Genomic DNA, 23,774 nt, shown 5'->3' with positions numbered 1-23,774 from the left:
GATGATGCTTTTATTAGCCAATCATTGAAATTGGATACACAAACATCCCCTGCCTTCTGAGGAACACTGCCACTACAGATTGACTTTTTAAAAACACCTTGGGTGCTGCAGACAAGCCAAAAGGGAGAACCTTACAATGAAAATGATCCTCTGCTACCATAAACTTCAGGTATTTCTAGTGACAAGGTCTAAATATATGGAAATATTAATCTTTTAAATCCAGAGCTACAAAACAATCCTGGGGGGGGGGGGGGGGGGGGGGGGAGAACGAACGGATTATAGAAGTTGGAAATCTCTGCATGTTCTCTTTCTAGAGGTGCTTAATTTCCTTAAATCTAAAATAGGGCAAAGGCCTCCCCATCCTTTTTTTGAAATTAGAAAAGGACTAAAAACCTTTTCCTCTCTGATCTAATGATACCACCTTTACCAAACCTAACTCCACTACAGACTGAATCTCTACGCTTCATAAATATCTGTCAGGCCTGTTACCTCTGTTCCCCTAAAAACCAGCCCAGGGTCACACTTGTATTCGTTTTATTACGATGCCGCTGTTGGGTCAGATAGAAAAGAGATGGAGCTTATTCATACACGCACACATTCACTGCATTCAGACCCTCATGCACCCACACACTTACACAGGCGGTGAGTTACCGGAGACAGCATGGGGACGGAGAAGCCGAAGCGTGGGAGATCTGGTGTGTCCGCCTGCGGTCACGCATCCAGGCTGCTGAGCAGGTCAAGGAGCAGCAGCTGCTTGGCTGCTCCCTTTCTCTGGAACTGGCCGGCTCCTGTCACGTACACTGAGTTTTCCTTCCGTGTCCGTCACCGAGAAGCATTCCCAGTCCAGTTCCTTTCATACATACCAGGTTCTTCTTCTCTTTACAGCACTTCGTGATGGCCTTCTCAGGGCAGATGATATCAGACGCACCCGTCTCCTGTCTCTGGGCTCCTTTCTCCTTACAGCACCTCTCCGCCCAGTCCCACATACACTCCCTTGTTCACACTCTCTCTGAGGGATGGGATATTACAAAGCTTGGAAGTTCAGACAAGTGGTCACTTGAAAAGGTTACAGAGCGTGCAAAGGTTACAAAACTAAAAAGGCTGTGCTAACAATAACTGAAGTTACAAAAATCTGCAAAAAGGTTGCAGAACTTAATGATACAAGTTACAGATCTTACAATTGCATTTGAGCGGAGGTTTTACATAACAAGGCCAACCCCTGGCCAGGGATGAAAGAGGTGGATATGTGTTGGGGTGGGGAGAAAGGGAAAGTCTTGAACTGAATTGCCTAGCCACATGCAATAACATCAGACAGGTGGATCCTACATGTTAACTGCCATTTCTGGCAAACTGGGACAAACAGTACCCAAACTGTGGGTGAACCATGTCCAACTGGGCTGGTTTATAACTCCAAATCCTTATGTCAAATCTGAGACCTTGTAGGAATCACATATGACAAAAGTGATTATTTCCATTATTATGAGGCTTATAAGACTACTTTTTCTGATGTTAATATTGAGAGACTTGATACTTGAGGCTGAGAATAATTCCTTCCTTGGCATTATTAAGGAATCAATGTAGAAGACTACATACTGTCTTTGATATCTAAAATTTGGAGTTGTGAACGATCTTATTCATAAAGATGACCAGAGAACTAGCTGTAGAGCTCATATTTTTCATCTTTTTAGTGCTCCCTCCATCCGTAGACTGAATGGACCTTCCCCTTCAAAAGGAAGGTCTTCAATCCTCATCTTCGTAGAGGTAGGCCTGCTGATCTGATCCATGCATGCCTTCTTAAAGCGATGGCTGAAGCATCTGAAGAGTCAAATGCTACTCAATTGATATTTAGCAATGTGCTGCCCTTCCAAGAGCAGAGCACTTAAATCTCTTATTCTCAGATATTGATGAATAATATCCCCCCCCACTGACGACACTGTTGCCTTGCTGTGACCTCAATTTGAAACACGCATGGCTAAAGTGGTAGAAGAAAAGATTTTCCTACCAATGACATCGTCTTTTCCCTTCTACATCAGAGGGAGTGGAGTGCAATTGAGCACCTCTATCTTTAAAGCTGCTTCTACAACCAATGAATTGGGACGTGATTGCGTGTGAAACATGGCCATGTCTTTCCAAGAAAACTGGTACAATTTGTCAGCCTTCTTTGATTGTTCCAGACTGCCTTCACTGGTTGGAACAGCCCTTCCAATAAGGGAAGAGTAACCCTTGGTTGCTCCCAGTATATAAAAATGCACTAACTCATGAATGCCACTGTATCTTCTGAAGGTGACGAGGCTGACTTGCCCCTTACGTTCTCATCTGGAGATGTCATTCTTCCAGAGTCCAGATCTGACTCTCACCACTCCATTAATTCCTCCTTTTCTGTTAATTCTCTCCCTGATATAGGAGACATAGCAAAGCTTGTAAGTTTTATTGGATCAGTACCCTTCAGGTCCGGTAATTATACCTCCTCTTTGAACCTAACTGGAGAAATAGTCCCATACATGCAAATTCTTAGTAAGGTGCTGGAGAAAGCCATTGTTATCATCAAATCCAAGGTGGTATTTGCTAGTCAGGCCAGAAACCCAGTCAGATCTGATGGTATACATCTTTGTCCAGATCCAAGATATATAGGTATCTTTGTCCTTAATACACCCTTTACAGACCCTTTCTGCGATCCATACTCTTCCTCCACTCTCAGGTTATTCTTAGTTCAGATATAACTGGAGACAGTAATACCCTGGGCTGAAGAAGGGAAATTGGAGAAAAAAAAGTTCTCTGAAGAACCAAAAAGCATTTCAGGTGACGGCAAAAGAGGAGAAATTCTAAATTCCTCTATGTGATCTCTGCTTTCTGGAGAAATACATATCTGAGTCTGTTGTAGTACATCCTCTCTTGCTCCTTTACTGTAATTGATCCTCTCTGGCTGAACAGAGGCTGGGATCCAATCTATGAGCCTGTGCCTCGGCTACTATCTGCTGCAGTGCCACACTGCTACCAGCCTCTGGTGCCACAGTACCTTCTTCTTTCACTGGTGCCTCAAGCCTCATTTTTGGAATTGGCTCATCTGGACCCAAGCGCATCGGAAACATCTTTTGAAACCGTGTTTCTTCTTCAGTTCCACCCAAGTAACTATATTACTACCACTAATAAAACTAACACTTAACACCTAAGATCTAAATTAGCCAGCTAATCACGGACCTGGAAGGATTCCCGAGCTCCACACAAATCTATTTAGCTGGTCGTGGTTAGAAGTAACTGAGATAGCTGGAGAACCACACCCCTTATGCATCTGAAGAAGTGGGCTGTAGCCCACGAAAACTTATGCTCTAATAAATTTGTTAGTCTCTAAGGTGCCACAAGTACTCCTGTTCTTTTTTCCTGAAACACTCGATGTTCACTGAAGGGTGGGGCAAAGGAGATGAGCGAGTGCTCCAACAGCTACTGCCATCTAGAATTCTACCATTCAAGGCTGCACCAGTCAGAGCATCCCATGAGTGGGAATATGCAGAGGGCACTTTATGCTGTGTATAAATCTTCATTAAATAACTGTGTAAGCATAATGTACTATATTAACCTTCGTACAGCTTTACCATTCAAACTGACCAGTTAGACTATACCAAACCTCCACAGCCATCAGATTTGAACATCTACTCTTTGAAGAAGGGAATGAAGTCAGGTACACAAGCTTAGTGTAAACATGTTTTAATATCACTGAAATTATATTTGCATCAATATTTATAGAGATCCAAGACTTGGATGGGCTTCAAATAAATAATCTTTTGAAAGTAAATGGTTACATGTAAAAGGGGGTCTAAAAGCAACAGCGCACTGTTTAGAACCCCTTCCTCTCGGACCCCAGACGAAAGAATGTACAGTAGGTAGCACACACTGGGAGAATGTCACTACAAATAACAAGAACCTGCCATCTTCAAGTGACAAACCACTGAATATGTTGACGACAACCAAATGAAAGGAGAGAGGAAGGTAAAGGCATGCACTGCCCCTTAAAGCACCACTATGCGCCCTGGCTCCATTTTTTAAACATTAGGATCAGGCAAGGGAAAGTAAGTTGTTTCCTTTCCGATTCTGAATTCAAGGATTAATACAGCAGTGCTCTGGTACAGGATGTACACTACTTGAACTGACAGTGCAGCATACTCTAGCTCATCCTCCATAGATTTATTTTATTCAAAGGCATCTAATTTTTAAATTCTTTTCCAATGACAAGAATAGTCCAGAAAGCTACAAAGGCAGGCAAAAACTCCTTCTGGTGAAGCCATCACCAGCCTATGACACAAGTAGATTCAGGTTTTATAGTAGTATTGAGAATCATGGCATAACTTTCTAACAAGTTACAGGGTAAAATATTGGTCTGAGTGCCCCAAGAGTGGCTGCTCTTAGAAGTTAAACCTTCCAAAACCAAATGCTTTTTCAGAGCAAGTGAAGTGAACATTTGCCTCGCCCCACCCCCAAAACAACTTTCTGAAATGTATTCTCTAGGTGCCCCAGGTATATTAAAAATATCAGTCTGCAGTAAAAAAAAAAAAAAAAAGTACACCAGCCCACAAACAGTTTTCACAGAACACTCAAAACTAACCCTAGGGGAAATAAGACAACTCAGAAATAGATAAGCAATGGGATATAAGAGTAACCAGTTATAAAATCTCACCATAAATGGAAGGAATCTTGCAGGAAAGTACAGTAATAGTTACTGTAACTTGCTGTTACTTATGGTTCACAACTAAATATTTATTGTACTTTGCAAGGCTTCTCCTTTACAGATGCAGGTAGAATACCTTTCCCCTGTTTATACTTAATCCATTTGTGACCGATTTTCCTGGTAAGTATTCCACACTGCCAGCAATGGAAGCATCGAAGTCATGAGTACAAAGGACCTAACAATTACATTCATCTCCTTCGCTGATGGAAACTCTTCTCTTTCCTTCTGTTTGCTGCTTTGCAATAGTCTATATCAGTACAGTTGGAGAGATATGCCCTTTCCCGCTACGAGTCATAAGAGAATAAAACTTAACATGTAATACTGCTGTGTACCTAATGGATAAATATTATTGGAGTTAAGGACTATTTCAACTACTAACTTTGCTTTGGCAAAACACATATAGGAACAAAATATACTCTCTATATATTTTATCAACATATTCCAGTAGGAGGAGGCTGCAACATTTAACAAACAGCATAAAAGTAAGTTTTAGATAGTAGAACTGCCAGTACACAGAATTTCCAGGTTCTGTCTTGAACGCAGGAATGGGGTAATTAATTTTCAAGAAAAGCCACATAGTCAGTTAATCTGGCCAACTGTTGTTCATTAGGAATTGGTGGAACGGTAGCGGGTTCTATAAAGAACACAAAAACACACAGCATTAATAAAATTAAAGAGGCAAAACAGAGCCCAACGTCACCCATCCCAGCTCCCTTGACATTAAAGAAAAATGTGAACTAAATTTCTCAGACTGTTTCCTCATCAGCCCTAGAGTGACTGACACTCCTACTTGCAATCTCTTCATATATTCTTATGTTGTGTTGTGGAGGAGTTACTTATTTGGCCCATTACACACCACGGCTGCAACAAAAGTTACAAATAGCTAGGATACGTCTATCACTATTTCTAGACCTCTTCACTCTTCAAGAGTTATTTGCATATATTGAAGGTCTGCTAAGTTTCCAGCATGTCATCTCTGTTTGCTAACTCTGGAAAGGACTCCTGCAGCATCTTCAACGACAGTAAAGTTCCTGTAGGTTTGCTTGCATTCTGCCTTCCTCTAGAACAGGGGTGGCCAAACTTACTGACCCTCTGAGACACATACAATAATCTTCAGAAGTTCGAGAGCTAGGCTAGGGCCTCAGCCCTCCAGGGTGCACCAGCTGGGGCTTCAGCTGAAGGCCTGAGACCCCTCCCCACAGGGCAGAAGCCCCTGGGCCCCACCACCCTGATGCAGGGCAGAAGCCCTGAGCAACCCCCAATCCCAGTCTGGTAGGTAGAGAATGCGGTAAGGGAGGCGGGTCTCCGTGAGCTGCACTTTAACTGTGAAGAGCTGCCTGCGGCTCGTGAGCTGCGGTTTGGCCATCCCTGCTCTAGAAGCAGCAATAACGAGCATGTCTGCTGAGCCATGTCTCTAAGGTAAAGCGAGACATACCTAATCAAGACATGGTGGAAAAAGCACTGGATGGCTGGCAAGAGAAGGCAGCCATAGTACATGTACAAACTCTACAGGAATGCAGAGTTAACCGGTGGTAAGGGTGAAGTGCAGGTTAGAGAGGAGGATAACTGAAAATGGAAGGGAAAATTAGAGAAACAGAGAATGAAATGTAGGGGTAAGAGAAAAGGAGAGTAGAGTGAGAAGAAAGGACCGTCAAGAATAGAGGCAAGAGATAATTAGGAGGAGAAATGAAAAACAGTGCAGGGAGAAGAAAGGAAAACAGAACACAAGGAGTCAAAACTGAGGAGAGGGAAGGCAGAGAAACAATGTGTTATATAGAAGCGATTCCTCCTGTAAAGTCTTCTCTGATGTAAAAGTACACTGGGGAGATATTCACCTAGCCTACGTAAAAAAAAAATGAATCCTCAACCCCAAGTATGTGAAGCACCCTACTTCCAGGTGGGGGAAAACAGAAGGCTATCATTTAAAAAAAAAAAAAAAACATGCTTTCAGAAAGCGAGAGACTTCACACTGGCTTGGAAAGACAAACCTCCAGCAAATTTAAGTTCACTTGGAATCTATAATGCATGTGTCAAACCATCAAATCAGATTTATTCTGAACATACTTGGTTGTACCATGTGGAGAACAGAATTTTAGGTGCCAGCATCACCAATGAAAATTGTACAGCTTAATCTATAACGAAGCCTTCAGTTAAATTTAAAACATAAAATGAGAGATGGAAGCAGAAAGATCTACTTCAAATTTTTCGTCTAAAGGAAAATTTAAGATAATACATTCTTTGTATCACACAGAGGCTATAAAGCCATTTAACCACTTGGGACTTGCCTACTTGAGAGGCAACTCTCCTTATGACAATCACAGTGAGATGCTTGAGCTGGCTCCATCTCAGTTTAGGAGAGGGAACTGACAGTTCTCCAAGGGTGTTTCTATTCTGGAACCAGCTCTCTACTTGGTAGAAACTAGCCTGGGTTTTACTGGTTCCTGGGCATGCCACAATGCTCTCCCTCACTCAGATGTCTGTGGGAAGGAGGGGTTGAGGAGGTGGTTAATATTGTCTGGTCAATGAGTAAATTGCTGGAGGTTGTGTGTTTCATTTGACATTGCTGGGAAGGTGGTGTTGAGTTAGCTCTTTGTTTTGTTTACATATGTAAAGGGTACATAAGAGTTTCAGAAAGGCAAATTGTATATTTATCTATATTACACCTTTTAAAATAAATCAAAATGAGCAAATACCTGGTAAAGGAATAAATCTGTTAAAGGAAGCTTCCAGTGCCCCTAAAGGAAAAATGCAATGGAAATGTTAATCAATTAAGGGACCCATTTTGCTAACAATACAATTCTTATTTACCAAGCCAAAATTTTTTAAAACCCTATAAATTCATAGGGCTGGTCTTCACTACAGGGAGATTGATGCTGCTGCAATTGATGTAGTAGGAATCGGGACCCGCTAAATCGATGACAGAGCGCTCTTGGTACTCCAGCTCTCCGAGAAGAGTAAGGGAAGTTGACTGGAGAGTGTCTCCTATCGACACAGCACAGTGAAGACACCGGGATAAATCAACCTAAGCTACATCGACTCCAGCTAGGCTATTCATGTAGCTGGAACAGCGTAACTTAAGTCAACTTACCCCCGTAGTGAAGACAAACCCTTAGAAACAAACCTGTTACTAATTTTCTTTCATGGAAATTTTTATTGTATAGTATAATATCTGTACATTTAAACTCCTAGGCATAGTGAATGAGAGACTGAAAAGGACGACTGGCCTCCTGATGATTTCATTTGTCTTACAATGGTAGTTCAGCCCCACACAACACTTTGAGTTACATGCACTAGTAAGCGCAGTGTGGGTTGCAAATAGTTTTGCTGTAAACATCACCACATCGCAGGGGGGGGGAAATGGAGGATGTGTCTGTTCAGCTGAGTCAGATGGTTCAAGCCTCAGATCAGTCAATACACACAGGATTATAAGTGAATTTCATCACCTTGTCTGGAACACATTAAATCATCATTTTTTGTTTGGGTGAGCAGGGTTTTAGTTGTTCAGGAGCCCAAGACAGCATGATTTTTTCCTAGCAACAGTACATTTTAGGAACAAGATATATTCTGGCAGATCTAATCACCCCTCTTCCTTTTTTTTTTTTTTTTTTTCATTTTTTTTTTAATTATTAAGAAGTTTAGAACAGCAGTCTCTGCCCTTCACAAAATTTTGCTCGAATTTTTACATCAATAGAAATTAATTAGCATTACTTTTGTTAAAAAGACAAGCATTTCCCAGTGTGCTGTTTGCAAAAACTTGCTTTATCTTTTCAATACCATACCACAATTACAGTTAAAAAAAGCTGGAGTGGCGCGTGTAATCTAGTCTGAAAACACAGACATGTAAATACGTGATCATGCTGAACTACACCGTACTACTGACTGCCTCCTTACACATTTGAAGGATCTGCACAAAATGTTTGCTTTCTTTTTTACACCCAGCACTGGGCACACTGAACATACTTCATTTTACACACAGTAGATTCTGCTTAACAGCAACCCAGGTATTAACTTCTGGTTAACAGCAATGTTTTGCCAGGAACCAATCCCGTTCCATTGACTTTAATGTTAATGGGATTTGGATACTGGCAATGGCATGCCATTTATTCACAACATATTTTGGAAGACAGACCCCAGTTGCAGGCAGGTTTGCTAGGCTGCAGCCAGGAAGGGAGATGCTGGGATGCGTCTTCGCTGGCTGTAGCCCTGCAAACTTTCCTGCAGCCTGTGCTCAGCACATCCCAGTGCTTCCTTCTGGGGCTGCAGCCCTGCAAACCTGCCTGTGCACCTGGATCGCACAGGAGGGGAGAGGCTGCAGGCTGGGTGGGGAGGCTATGGGCAGAGCAGTAGCTAAAACTTGGATACTGGAGCTGCACAGTACCTCGCACTGTGCTATCAACACTGTGTCCTACAGGCGGGCTGCACTCAAGGAAGGAAGGACTGGGACATGATGAGCCCTGATGCCCAGAGAGCGCAGGAAGAAGTATTGTGCAGTTCCATGGGCTCCCAGCACCCGGGCTCCAGTGGCCCTCCCTGTTGCTGCTCTACTCGCAGGCAAGTTTGCAGGCTACGGCCAAGGAAGGCACGTCCCAGAGCTTCCTTCCCTAGCTGCAGCCTCACAAAGCCTAGCTGCCTTCTGCTTATTGGCAACTGCCGAATAATGGCAACTTTTAGGTGGCAACCGAGTAGTCGCCAATAAGTGGAAATCTACTTTAATTAAGCCTTGTTCATATCAGGGAATCCTCCTTGTGTTGGGAAATAGTAAACAGCAGGTTCAGACAATTCTTACATCAGCTGCTTGCTCTAGATGTTTTCAGCTGGCTCGACTCCACGAGTTCCAGCAATTTAACCACAAGGCACAGGAAGACAGATCCTCTAAGTCCCACGAGTAAGGAACTTTAGTTTGAAACACTGCGTGTTTCAAAATAGTAAATTTTAACTAAGCTTTATTGGATTAAGAAATGTCAGTTGAGGTCATGTAACATGTTCCACTGAGTTATCGGAACCAATAGTAAGCAGAAGGGGAGTAGGAGAAATTAAAGCATATTCTGTTTCCTTTTGTTTAAAAAGGTTTGGGTCCTTTTAGTTTAACTGATACTGATTGTGCCAAAGTTAAAGCCACTGATTCATGTTTCTTACATTTTGAGCATCTCATGTTGTGCTCCTGCATTAGCTCGTTATACAATCTTCTCCACCATTGCCTTGTCAGTCGGGGTCAGCGGCTCTTGTTCTTCATCTCCAAGGGTTCTTGTCAAGGGCATATTCCAAGCCGACATCAACTTTCACCTCGTGCTTCAGCATCTCGAACCACCTTTTTCCAGGTCTTCCTCATCATCTTTGTCCCACGATTACTAGCTCTTGCACTCCCTGGCCAATGTAACCCATATCATCCCACAGGACCCAGCCATCTCAGTCAATACTCCCTCAGCTTTTCCATAATGGAGAATTTCTGCCTCATGGCTTGTACCATTTCATTACGTAGCATACCAGCTCTCGTCTTACCCAAGTGTTCCCCTGAGCATTCTCATGTCAGCAGCGTGAAGCAGAAGTAGTTTTCTCGTCCTTATTGGCCAGCATTCTGACCCATATATTGTGGCTGGCCTAATCGTGATCTTACACACTTTGCTCTGTAGTTTACTTAGCATTGTCTTATCACAGAGAATTCCCACCAACTCCCTTCATTTATACCAAGCACTATTCAAGCCACATTCTCCGAATGGCTCAACACTGAACCGAGGTACTTCAACTGTTGCACACACTAATTTTACTGGCTTCTTATTGTCCCTCTCAATGAAGCATTGCACATGTTCCATCTTTTGTCGGCTGATTTGTATGCCATTTTCTTCTAATGCAGCCCTCCAAAGTTCTAGGTCTCTTTCCAGTTAGTATTTATCTTTACAGAACAGCATAATGTCATTGGCAAAAAGTATGCTCTATGGAGCCGCTCCCCTAATCTCCTGTGTCAAGATGTCCTTGTTATACAAAACAAACTAAAATTATATTAGGCATCATTTTAATGACACTAAAGGATACAATACTAGAAATACCAAGCCAGATCCAAAATGCATCATGGAATAACAGCTCCACCTACCTGGCTTTTTAGGCATTACCATACGAGTTGTTGAGTCTGCTTGCCATCCTTGTTCTAACACCCCTGAAAATACATTTTAAAAATTCATAAGAACAAAATGATTATGATTACAATTTATTATATGTATTACCATAGCACCTATGAGTCTCAGCCATGGACCAGGACCCCATTTGCTATGCGCTGTATAAACACGACCAAGACATGGTCCCTCCCCTGAAGAGCTTACAATCTAAATAGACAATACAGACACAGTGTAAGGGAAAGGGTAGGAACACAGATGCAAAGTGAACAATGTGATGACAGCAAGTGTCATGTTAGATCCACAATTTGGGAGGGGGGGAGGAAGGGGGTCTAGGTTTATTTAGGAGGCGATCAGCTAAAGGGAAACAGGTTGGCACGTTGAAGGAAAAGGGGTGAGGGAGAAATGATACCCTATGTGTTTGACTCCAGTATCAAATAACCCAAAGTTCCCACTCACTGGAAAAATGTCTCAATACACTTTAAAAGTTGGATTGCACAGTAAAAGTTATTTCTCATATGAGCTCATGACAAGAGGCGCTGCTGGAGACATTTAGTTGTACAAATGCATGATCTTTGTAGAAGTGATAGTATCCTGAGACTTATTCAGTCAGGCCTGATGCAAAGCTTTACTTTTATTTTTTGTCCTGGAGCCTGGGCTTCTCACACTCAAGAAAAATGGAATTCCTCTGCTATTTCAAAGGAGGAAGGCTTTTTGTGGCTCCTAATCTAGTAAGTGGTGATAACTGGAGAACTCAAATACATTTTCCATCCTAAAAATGAAGCAATTTGCTTTTACTGTTTCCCTTTTCAGTCATCATCTCCTTTCACAATAATCTCAAGCTTATGTTTATTTTTGGATCCTCCTCCCCACTTCGTTTTGAAGTACCCCTCTACGCCCCATCCCTTTCCCGCAAAATAAGTTACGGGAGCAGCAGTGGAAGTGGGACCTCACTGGGCAGAGAGCCGAGCAAGGTGAAACCTTCTCAGCAAGATGTACCTCACATGTTACAAATACCAGTTTTAATAATCTAGGGATTTTTTTTAAATGTTATTTAATGTATACATTTATACTTTCATTTTACTTTATTTGAATCCAACAAGATGAGAGAAATATAGAGTAGGAAATGTCACTATGGTTTCTAACCAGGATCACTTTCCGATTCTCAGGTACAAGCAATTGTTGGCAATATTCACATTGTAACACTGCTTGGAAATCTTTAAATTCCAAGACAGATTTACATTAATGGAAACCCTATTAATTAGGTTTTGTAAAAATTTTCTTTTTCGGACAAGACTTCAGACCCAAGCGGACGAACACTGGTCTATTAAAAATCAGGACCATGCATAAATCCATTAGTAACATTTCATAAAGGTCAACTTTATCTCCAGTTTTCCTTTCATTTATTTGAAACATTTTCACCAAAATCTGTTAGGCCTACAATGAAGAATTTTCTAAATACAGAGGGCCCTCTGGCTTTTTTTTTGGACCTGGTGTAAGGAAGGAAAAGTGTTCTTAAACCACTTTTATTTTATAATGGGATTCTTTAGTTAGTCCATTTAATTCTGGTCTCAGCCTCAAAACAAAATTGTCCGTGAAAGACAATCCAAAAAGTAAAAGAATAAGCTACCTTTCACAGCTTCTTCTACAGGAAGTCCAACAAAGGCTGCAAAATCATCTGCAATTATTGAGGTATATGCCTGAGAAACCAGTCCAAAAGCTCGCCTCCTAGTTGCATCTATTAAGGGGAACACATTTTTAAACGATATAATTGTAAGTCTTCAAAACACGCAGCAAGTCCGAAAATGCGTTGTGTGGCCTCACATAACAATGGAGAACCACATTTCTGAAAATCTGGTGCTTAATACTAATAGTTCATATTTACACAGTATGTTCCATTGAGTGCAAGCCTAAAAGAGGCTTTGTAAATATTAACTGAGCTTCGACACCCCTATGAGGCAAGCAGTAAGTATCATGACTTACAGATAGAGAAACTGAGGCAGGGAGGTTAAAACAACTTGCCCAAGTCTGTGGTAGATCTAGGAACAGAACCTAGATCATTTATCTCCCAAATCTGTGCCTTAACAGTTAAGTACAAAGGGTATGAGGTACAGTCTAGTCACTTTGATCTTGAGCCCAGGCTTATTCAGAATGACAGGATCTGGATAACATGTTCTGAAAATCATAGAAAATTCATCTTAGTATTTTAAAACATTTTTGGTGTAAGCCCAGAAAGTGCTAAAATGCTTCCAATTTTATTGTAAGTAAAACTGAAATGTTCATAGCTAATTAGCTATACAATTTATTTCTGCAAAGTTATAAAAATTCAATTACTAATTAAAGTTTAAATATAATTATTCAATAAGGGATTGTTTAAATAAATGACATTCATGTCTTAAATTTCTATAATGCTTGATGCTTTAATCCCAATATGGCTCCAAAGTAACACTACATCAAACTGTTTCCTTATTAGCACAAAGAATGAACTGGAATTCATGTTTTGGGATGGGAGAGTGAAATAGCCTGCAAAAAATTTTTTTCCACAGACTCTAGTGCCCCCTTGCAGTGAAAAGCTATTAGCACATTAGTGTTAAGCAGAATGTTACTACTCAGAAACATCTGCACTAAGTGTCTTTAATTAAAAAAAAAAAAAAAAAAGTAGAATCTTTGTCTAATGTAAGCAGTTATGGGCAAACTCCAAATAAGATTCCTTAGAATCCTGCTAGCTGCAGGACTAATTTTAAAGGGACGTTGTCAAGCTTGTGGAATCCAATAAGAGGGACTTATTTTGAAAGTTGAGTCATATCTGAAGCTTGATCATCCGTATTCCAGATATGTAATTAAAATTTGATTATAATGTGAGAGCAAAAGATGACGATCATTCTATTTATGGTACATCAAAGTTTGTAAGAAGAAATCATTTAAATCTAATTTTGAAACTGATGTTTCATATCATGATAAGTTTCATATCTGAAATCCGTCAGGTAAGACCTCTGAAGGCTATGGGATAATCTTCAAGGTTGATTTTTATTCTTAAGTTGGAAATAGCCCTTCAACACAATGTGGTGTTACTGGCGATACACTCTGTATAAATTTCAATTATTCAGTTAGAGGGATATTCAACAAGTTTTTTTTTTTTACCTTGGATTAGCAATATCTTAAAGTTTTAGATGTTTAGTAAATATTAGATGTTCAGTAAAATATTGCTCTAGCCCATTTGTTCCACATATTATTAAACACACACATTGTGATAGCATCTAAGCGTCACAACCAACCAGGCTGGCCACCACTGTGGCAGGTGCTGAAATACTGTTATTCTAAACTGGACTGTATCTACTTAGTTTCTGAATGTGGAAAATAAACTTACTCCCACCAGCCCCAAATGGTTAATATACTTTTTCCCTTTAGATACTGTAATGTTAAACCAAGGTAATAGTATATTCCCAAAACAAGGAAGCCCACAGACTTATTGAATCTTGAACATTTTGAATACATTTCTTTACACGTTATTTATGAAACCAATAGACTATTTTGAGTGAACAAAACCTATCAATCTGTTTACAGTACTAATTAATATTTCATTTGAAAAACAAAAGTAGGCCTAGCCCTGCAATGAGTTCTACATGAGCAGGGGTTTTACTTGCACAGCACAGATTGCAGGATCAGGGTCTAATTTTGTTTTCAAACGAAATAGTAATCAGTAGTATAAACAGATTTGCACACTCAAAATATTCTATCAAAGCTACTGGTTTCATAAATAACTTATATGAGTAAAGAAATTTATTCAAAATGTTCAAGATTCAGATTTTTCAAGATTCACCGCTCTACTTACAACACAAAAACCAAAACACCTGGATATTTGCTCAGTTACTGCAGAAAGCCCAAGTCTGTTACCAAAACCTATTTCTATTTATCAAGAACTGTCAAAGTGCCTGGCTGAATGTCCTTGCCCCAAGGAATTCACAATCTAAGCAAAACTGTTCTGACAAATTAGCATACACTAAAAATCCAAGCCAAAATACAACCTCCTAGAACTCAGAGTGAGTCTTGAGCAAGGGTTAATGGTAGCATGTAGTCCTATATGGCCATCAAAAATTCAAATTAACACAGACTAGGGGCAGAGAAGTTTAAGTTTTCAAACAAATATTTTTTGTACCTCTAAGTGCTTCCATGATTGGTTGAATAGTCTCAGACCACTGATGTGCACCGATTGTTGTGTAGATTCCTGGAAAGTCTCGCTGCCAAATTCTTTGTCCTACTGACCAAATTCCACCAAGTTCAGAATTTGCCTACAGTGATAAAGCAAGCAAGCAATCAAAACAGAACATATGTATTATTCCCTGCCATGACCACTCCACTACTAATTGCATTTTGCTGAAAGTATATTTTTCCCCTCTCTGAACAAGTAGGAATCAGAACAATTAGAATGAAATACTACAGTAATCTTGATATTAAGATTCAGATAGTACAGTACCACATCACTGATAATGGTGTAAGAGTGATGATCCAGTTCAAACAATTCTAATTTTTTTACACAGACAAAGCAGCTAAGAGACACAGAGTAAAACATGTAATTTGCCTATTACATCTTTCTACACCTGCTTCACCACCCAAAAAATGTAGTGCAGAAAGAAGCAAGAAACATACATATACAATTATACCACACTTTTTTTTTTTTTTTTTAAGCGAACTAATCTTGGGATGATTAAGTTTACAAACTAACTGATATAAACAGAAAGCAATCAGGTGGAAAAGTTAGAAACCAGTTGTATAAATATAGGAAGAAATTAATAGAGATTCTTCTATGTAGCCAACAAAGTGGATCTTGCTAACTAGTCTCCAGAGCAACATGCCACTAATAATTACATATTAGAATAGAAATGGGCAGCAGTCTGGGTGAGAAGAGGAGGAATGACCTCCATCATGAAAGGAGACTGATTCTCAGTCCTGTTGGACATGTCAATTCTGTTTCGACCCACAAAATGGCATGAAGATCATGGAAATTACCTCCCATGAGTTTTGTCAGAGGAAGATGCAAAGGCTGCTGTGACAATTACTAGTAATTCGTCATTAACAAGTGTGGCAAGATGTGTTGCAAGTGTGATACAAAAAAGGTTTGACCCAGCAATATTACTGAGACCACTAGTTGACTTTTATCATCAAATGGCTGAGCCCGATTGACCTTTCCGTCACTGCTAGGAAAGTGGTATTCAGAAGTATCTCAGGAGATATTATCCAGTCTCAGACCTGGCAGAGGACTGCAGAGCCACTTCCTCCCTATTTCTTTATGTAAAAGCTTTCTGACCCCAATTGTATCTTTAGACACCCAAATTCTAAAGAAAAATCCTACAAACAGGCAAGCACTTTTGCTATTAGAGACCTGACATCTCAAAAGGTGGTTCTAATTCAAGCAGGGCATTACAGTAAACCTACACTGTTGATTCAGTAGTTCAATACAGCGCTTTCGGTATTCACTTATAATTTGGAAACCCAGACACTGGAATTCACTAAATCATACTTTGGAATGATGCATCAGTCTGGCTTGTGGCCATATATCTCGGATATATGAGAGAGTGCCTCATATGGAAGTGCTCTATCGTTTCTGGTACTTACACATCACTGTAGCCATGAAACGCAAAACGTGCAGTTAGGTTCCTGCTATACCTGTTGGCTGTTTTATTTTCAGTCCTCTATCCATTATACCAAGAGGTGCGAGGAGGAAGAAGAAAAAAAAAAACTTTTTTCTGAGATTTGTCTTTTAGGATTCTACTGCACTCCAGTGTATCCTAGGGAGAATAGTAATTTACACTGAACGTTGTAATGTCTCCTAAATCCCGGGTAGTAAGTCAGACAGAACCTTCTGAAATGTATGCCAATAAGAGGAAACATTCATATGAAAATATAATTATAAATAAGATCCAGTGATGTTATCAGCCTCCTCTTTCCAACAGAGGCAGAAGTGCTCCCAGACACCATTTTGACCTTTTGAAAAGTTGGCTGAGGTTGTGAATCAACTACAGGATGTATCTGCCTGACTTTTGGTCTCTGGTAATACTCAGAATAGGACCTTTGCCTTCTTTCTGCTGGTGGCCATTTTTGTCGTGAGGAACTAGGTTTCCAACAACAACTATTGCTGATTTGCTGAACTCCAATATATTTTGAGGAGGTGGCCTGAAAGGCTAATTATTTTGGGTAGCAAAAGAGATAGAATAAGAGAGCACTTTGCAGGAGCAGACAGATGCAGATGATCTCTGTCAGTAGAGGGAACAGGTTGACATGCCTTGGCAGTGCCATCTGCTGGCAAAGTGGTTGAAGAGCTCAAACCTTTGAACCTGGCCATTCATCAACCATGTAGCTCAGACCAAAAGTGAAGATTTATTTTAAATGCCACATTTTGGAAAAAAACCTTTTTCTTCAAACATGTAGAATGGAGCACAGTACCATCTCCAGTCTTAAACTGCACTGAAGGGAGTACTTACAGATTTAATAGCAGGAGGAATTCTTTTCCAAAGATATCGTGCATTATTCCTAGTAAACAAAATAGAGCCCAGTTAGACTATGTTTAACAATTATATTCATCAGATGTTTACTGCTAGAACCCTATGAAAAGACAGTGATATTAAAGATGTCTTCAGATGTAAGTGCTACACTTAATGGGGTGAACAAATCAAGCATTTAGTAGCATAACACACAGACTTATGCCATATACAATGTCATCTTAATGCTTAAAAATCTGTGGTATAATGGCTTTATATCAAGCGAGATATAAAAATTCAACTATGAAAGTAATTTTGAAATAGATGCAGTAAGAGGACATATTGCAAGCCAGTGTTCAGAATGTCATGACACTGAAGTTTAATGAAAACATTCCCCTGCAATATTATGAACACAAACAGCAGCACCTGATAACACCAAAGAGAAACTGAAGTCTATGTTCATTATCCAGCCTAGTGAAATGCAAGAAGCAAGTAGTAAATAAGAGGTCAAATGTTCAGCCTAGATGATCTAAGATGCTATTTAGTAATATAGGTAAAGATTTTTTCCTTATCTTCAGAGTGCCCACTAAAACTGACAAGCCTGTTAACTGGAAAGTTTGTGCCAATCCCTCCTCTCCTATGCGCAGCCAGAATACCGATATCACCATTTATCCACACAGTAAACACAACGGTTGGATATTTCTGACCTTCCATTGTAAGTAAAGGGAAATATTGCGATTTCTGATATCACTCGGTGGTATCCATGGGTAGATGCTGACTTCTTAAAATGCTAAAAACTGCATATGTGACCCATGCTTTCAGAAGCCTGAAAGCAGAATTATTCCTGATTGCACATCAATGTAGTGACACAGCATATGCACATACTGTAAGGCTGAGAAGCAAAGACTTCTCGATTTTATCTATATTGTTGCTCACCTGAAAAAGCTTACAGGATTTTCCAGCACCAGTAAGAAAGTATTAAATATCATTGAAATGTAACCTATAAATCCAATCTCAATACTGTCTTTTAAATTTCGGACTATGATTAAGCAATTTATCCTGTGTTTACCAGATTGAGACTTGAATTGTGGTTAGCTGGTTGGCATTACAGACAAGATTAAAAGTAACTGTTTAATGATTGCTTTGATGCCCAATCAGAAGAACTAGTTGGCGGTTTTCAGTTTCTATGATTGTCTACAAGTTGCAATACAGCTTTGCAGTCTGTGGGGGAATCTCATTTGCTTCAATTGCCTCTAATATTTAGGTAGCCAATAGTGGCCAAAAAATGTTTTTTCATCTATGGTTGTCTAGAAGGTTGAGACATTTTCTTCATTACGTGGACCTTGCCAGTTTTCCACTGTCATCTCCAGAACAGATCACAGTATTCACACTACACTGGGCTATGCTGGAAGACTATTTGGAAGCTTCAGCTAGTGCCGAATACACACTCTCCCAGGTGGTGGTAAATTACAAGCTGTGCTTCCTGATCCCCACCAGCTGCCAAAGTAACTGGATTGGGTAAGGTCTGCTTGAGAAACTGACACTTTTCTTGCATGAAACCATGGCTATGGTGCTTGAGAAGATAAGCCCCCTGGTTTAATTGCAAAGAATATGAAGACAGGACTTTTCAGCAGAGACGTGGCCATTGACTCTGGAAAGCTACCAGCCATGAGCCACCAGAGCTGAGTAAGCTGAACACTGTAAGACCCAGCTGTTTTCTTAGGCTTTCAAGAAGGGGTAGGTGAGAGAAGAAAAAGAATTTACAGGGAAAATAGCATTTATTATTCTTGACAAGTTGAAAAGGAAGAAGAGAATCATGAGATCTATAACATGTCATTAGTTTGTCTGTAAATTTGCTGTTGTTTTCACATACTTGTGCCCAGTGCACTGGATAAATGCATTTTTATAAACCAAATTATTAACAACAGTTTTTAAACAGTTCTGACAAGTATAGATCAAATTCTAATTAGGATACTGAATTGCTCTACATATTTTTAAATTTTTAGGGTAACAGTAACAGCTACTTACATGTCATTGTGCAGCAGGTATAGCGCTAGAAGCTGACCATAAACTGGGGGTGTTGCAATTCCTCCAGGGGCCTTAAAAAACAAATCCAACTCACTTAATTGGATTATACATCTTAAACAGTAAAGAAGGGAAACGGAATCAGAGGTATTTAATTTAAAAAATACTTCAAATTGGAGAGAACCCATAATTCTAACATTACACATAAAATTAGCTGTTTTCCACATCAGAGAATGGCTGTGAACAGATGCTCTGTTTGGCTATGTGATAATTATATAAAAAACTACATCAATATTAAGGTCAAGATTTTAATTCCAACAAGTCAGGAAATTACTAACTAAGGTTTCTGCGGAAACCTTAATTCTGCTCCCCAGCATGGGTAGATTACAATAAGGTCTTTCGTTACATGAGCAACAATGAGAACATTGACCTTAGCAGCAGCCACTATACTTCAGGATCCAGACAGTTCCCACTCAAGCCCCATTTCTAGGCAGAACTTTACTATACTTGGTCTCTGCATGGAAGTGTTGTTTGTTTTTGAAACAAAGGCTAAGCAAAATTCCTTTGGCCATTTTGGAGATGAATGTAAATTCCCCCCTTGATTACCAACTGAGAACAAGAACATAAGAACAGCCATACTGGGTCAGACCAAAGGTCCATCTAGCCCAGTATCCTGTCTTCCAACAATGGCCAATGCCAGGTGCCCCAGAGGGAACGAACAGAACAGGTAATCATCAAGTGATCCATCGCCTGTCGCCCATTCCAAGCTTCTGGCAAACAGAGGCTAGGGACACCATGCCTGCCCATCCTGGCTAATAGCCATTGATGGACCTATCCTCCATGAACTTATCTAGTTCTTTTTTGAACCATTATAGTCTCGGCCTTCACAACATCCTTCGGCAAGGAATTCCACAGGTTGACTGTGAGTTGTGTGAAAAATACTTCCTTTTGTTTGTTTTAAACCTGCTGCCTATTAATTTCGTTTGGTGACCCCACTTCTTGTGTTATGAGGAGAAAATAACACTTCCTTATTTACTTTCTCCACACCCGTCAAGCTTCGCAACTTCAAACTTGACACGTACAATATAAGCAGCACACGCTCTGCTGAGTTTGAAAACAAAAAATGGTTTTAAAACAAAGTTACAAATTTGAAAACACAGTACTCATTACACATGAAAATTCTGTTAGACTTTCAGTTGTGTTGCGCCTATAAGGACAATGCAGCAAACATATGTACGTAGATACTTGCACAGCTACTTGATTTGGTTAAAGGGCTTTAACAAGCTCATCTACTGAAACACACAGACTGAGAACTAGTTGCAGTGTTCTGCTCAATGTGCAGGAGGAAAGCGCAGTATGTTCCTAGACCTGATGCTAGGATAACTTACAGCTGCCTTGAGGTTCCTCTAAAATTTATGCTGGCTTGTAACAGCTCCCAAGAGCCCACTGAGCTCCAGCAACTCCATGCTCCCAACATCAAGGAGCTAGGAGGAGATAATAGCACAGAACTTTCTCAAGCGGCAGTAGAACGAAGTTGGCCAGCCTTCTCCAGCTTCCACTGCTGCTATTCAGAACATTACTATGCAGAAGTGAGATTGACAAGACGCTCACATGGTTGCAGACAGGCACAAAACACATACTGAGTAGGACTCAAAAAACAAGCAGGGAGGGGTATATTAGTGGAGACCACTTTGCTGTAGCCAGTGGGCTCTGGGATGTGAGGAAAAAGAAAAGAGAATATTCCTTCTTCTAAGCAGCCAGTTTATGTAACAACTTCAAGTTTATTAGACACTTTCTAGCAGAAAGCTAGAAAAGATTTCTCCAAAAAGGGACCAGGAATTAAACCCTGGGAGGAACTATTATTAATTATCACCATCATCGGCAGTATTATGGTAATGGAGAGAAGGCCCAACTGCGATTGGTGCCCAATCATACTAGGCACTATATATATATATATACACACACACACACACATACACACACACACGGCACTATACACACAGAGAGAGAGAGTGTGTAAGGGATAGTCTGTGCTCTGAGGAATTGCACACTAAAGAGACCAGACCGAGGGCACGAGGACACACACACACACACACACACACACACACGGTACAGAGGCGGCGAGCCGTACAAGGTCCCGCATCAGGCCGGCGGCAGCCCCAGGTCTCCCGAGTCCCAGCCCAGTGTCCGACCCGCCCGGCCACGCGGCCTCAGTCCCAGAGCTCCCCGGCGGGGAGAAGCGGCTCCCCGGGAGGCGGTGGCCCCGGGCTTAGCCCGCACCTTAGGGAGAGCAGCGCCCTCCGCGGAGGGGCTCAGCAGCCGCCCGCCAAGCTCGTCAGGCGGCCGCTGATCACCAGCACCCGGCCGCGCCTGTTCCCGCCCCTGAGCCCCCCGGGGTCTAACGGCTCCGGGTCCGGTCCGTGCCCGCGAGCCCCAGCGCCCGCCCCGCTACCTCCAGCTCCTGCGTCTCGCACTGCTCCAGGAGCTTCTTGAAGCTGAAGGAGGTTTCCGCCATCACCGCCACTGGCATCTTCCTGCCCGGCCCCGGCCTCAGAGCCGCCCCGCTCGGTGCCCACCGCGGTCCCTCACAGGCGCCGCCACACGCGCCACCCACCACTTCCGGGCCCGGCTCAGCGGCCTACGCACTTCCGCCCGCAGCCTAGGGCCGGAGCTGTAGCCGCTCTGTCCCGCCCCTCTCGTATGCACTGGAGGACTCCAGGGACTGCTGGGCGGGGCTCGGGGGGAGGTGTTTGGGGCGTTGCTGGGTGGGGAGAGGTATATTATTGGGGGGTGCTGGGCAGGGGCTATTGGGGGTTGCTGTGGCGGGGGGAGGGAGATATTGGGGGTTGCTCTGGGGGAGGGGATATTGGGAGTTGCTGTTGGGGTAGGAGGATATTGCAGGGGAGATATTGGGAGTTGCTGTGGGGGAGGGGGATATTGGGGGTTGTTGTGGGATATGGGGGTTGCTGTGGGGGAGGGGGATATTGAGGGGATTGGGGGAGGCAGGATGGGGGGTGCTGTGGGGGAGGGGCAGGAGGGATGTTTTGGTGGAAGGATACAATGCTATACTTAAACAATCCCCGCATTTCACAAACATATGTAGCACTAAAGTGTCTAGCACACAGATCTCCATTTTTCTATACTGAAAAACTCAATCTGCAAAGTTGAGAGCCTCTCACTAACTGCCTCCCACTCCACCTGAGAGTCCCTATCACCCCATAGCTATATAGGAAAGGTTTCAGAGTAGCAGCCATGTTAGTCTGTATCCGCAAAAAGAAGAACAGGAGGACTTGTGGCACCTTAGAGACTAACAAATTTATTAGAGCATAAGCTTTCGTGGACTACAGCCCACTTCTTCGGATGCATATAGAATGGAACATATATTGAGGAGATATATATATACACACATACAGAGAGCATAAACAGGTGGGAGTTGTCTTACCACCTCTGAGAGGCCAATTAATTAAGAGAAAAAAAACTTTTGAAGTGATAATCAAGCTAGCCTAGTACAGACAGACAGTTAGATAACAAGTGTGAGAATACTTACAAGGGGAGACAGATTCAATGTCTGTAATGGCTCAGCCATTCCCAGTCCTTATTCAAACCGGAGTTGATTGTGTCTAGTTTGCATATCAATTCTAGCTCAGCAGTTTCTCGTTGGAGTCTGTTTTTGAAGTTTTTCTGTTGTAATATAGCCACCCGCAGGTCTGTCACTGAATGACCAGACAGGTTAAAGTGTTCTCCCACTGGTTTTTGAGTATTTTGATTCCTGATGTCAGATTTGTGTCCATTAATTCTTTTGCGTAGAGACTGTCCGGTTTGGCCAATGTACATGGCAGAGGGGCATTGCTGGCACATGATGGCATATATCACATTGGTAGATGTGCAGGTGAACGAGCCCCTGATGGTATGGCTGATGTGATTAGGTCCTATGATGATGTCACTGGAATAGATATGTGGACAGAGTTGACATCGGGGTTTGTTACAAGGATAGGTTCCTGGGTTAGTGGTTTTGTTCAGTGATGTGTGGTTGCTGGTGAGTATTTGCTAATTCCACCACAGCATGTATATTTTTATTCTGGTTTGTTCTTTTATGATTTATAAAGAAGGCCTGCATTTTGTTAAGGGTTCCTCCCACTCTCCGTCTTATTTCTAATCACATTGGTAATTCATGTCTTGTCTACCCAGGGACTCTTTCAACAACAAGAATAAGTGACATGACGACATCTCAAGAGACTGAATGCCTTTTCTTTATGCTCCCTTGTCTCAAGGGTTTGCGCTAACTCTACAGTTTGCCCCACACAGACAGACCTTACACCGTACAGAGTCCCAATGAAGTCACTGGGGTTCCATCCAGCACACGTACCTGCCTGCCTGGATCAGATTTCTGGATAGGAGAAGATGGATCATAAGATGCTAGGAGCCATATTCCACTGTGTTTCATAC

The 23,774-nt window shown here is 41.6% G+C and overlaps 1 protein-coding gene across 3 annotated transcripts; it reads right to left on the bottom strand.

The window, feature by feature from the left end:
• Positions 1 to 3,686: 3,686 nt before the first annotated feature.
• COPS8 (COP9 signalosome subunit 8) lies at positions 3,687 to 22,042 on the bottom strand. 3 transcript variants are annotated; one of them, XM_005311497.4, is made up of 8 exons: positions 21,781 to 22,042; positions 19,332 to 19,402; positions 17,307 to 17,355; positions 14,984 to 15,116; positions 12,458 to 12,565; positions 10,809 to 10,871; positions 7,414 to 7,455; positions 3,687 to 5,354 (listed from the first exon to the last, which is right to left on the bottom strand). In XM_005311497.4, the coding sequence occupies exons 1-8, from the start codon at positions 21,856 to 21,858 to the stop codon at positions 5,275 to 5,277; spliced, it is 624 nt and encodes a 207-aa protein (XP_005311554.1). In that variant the 5' UTR covers positions 21,859 to 22,042; the 3' UTR covers positions 3,687 to 5,274. The 3 variants fall into 3 exon arrangements, with proteins under 3 accessions (XP_005311554.1, XP_065418235.1, XP_042710458.1); XM_065562163.1 differs by having other exon boundaries at positions 19,332 to 20,432; positions 21,781 to 21,955; XM_042854524.2 differs by lacking the exon at positions 12,458 to 12,565 and having other exon boundaries at positions 21,781 to 21,979.
• Positions 22,043 to 23,774: the final 1,732 nt, after the last annotated feature.

The sequence above is a fragment of the Chrysemys picta genome, chromosome 11 (assembly GCF_011386835.1).
Source record: "Chrysemys picta bellii isolate R12L10 chromosome 11, ASM1138683v2, whole genome shotgun sequence".
Classification (NCBI taxonomy): domain Eukaryota; kingdom Metazoa; phylum Chordata; order Testudines; family Emydidae; genus Chrysemys; species Chrysemys picta.
This window is presented reverse-complemented; position numbering and strand designations above follow the sequence as displayed.

Coding starts and splice junctions, on each gene's coding strand:
- COPS8 (XM_065562163.1), bottom strand. CDS start 19,555: ATGTGGAAAACAGCTAATTTTATGTGTAATGTTAGAATTATGGGTTCT. Junction 15,117..17,306: donor TTCCTCCTGCTATTAAATCT/GTAAGTACTCCC, acceptor TTATCACTGTAG/GCAAATTCTGAACTTGGTGG. Junction 7,456..10,808: donor GGTAATGCCTAAAAAGCCAG/GTAGGTGGAGCT, acceptor TTTTTCCTTTAG/GGGCACTGGAAGCTTCCTTT.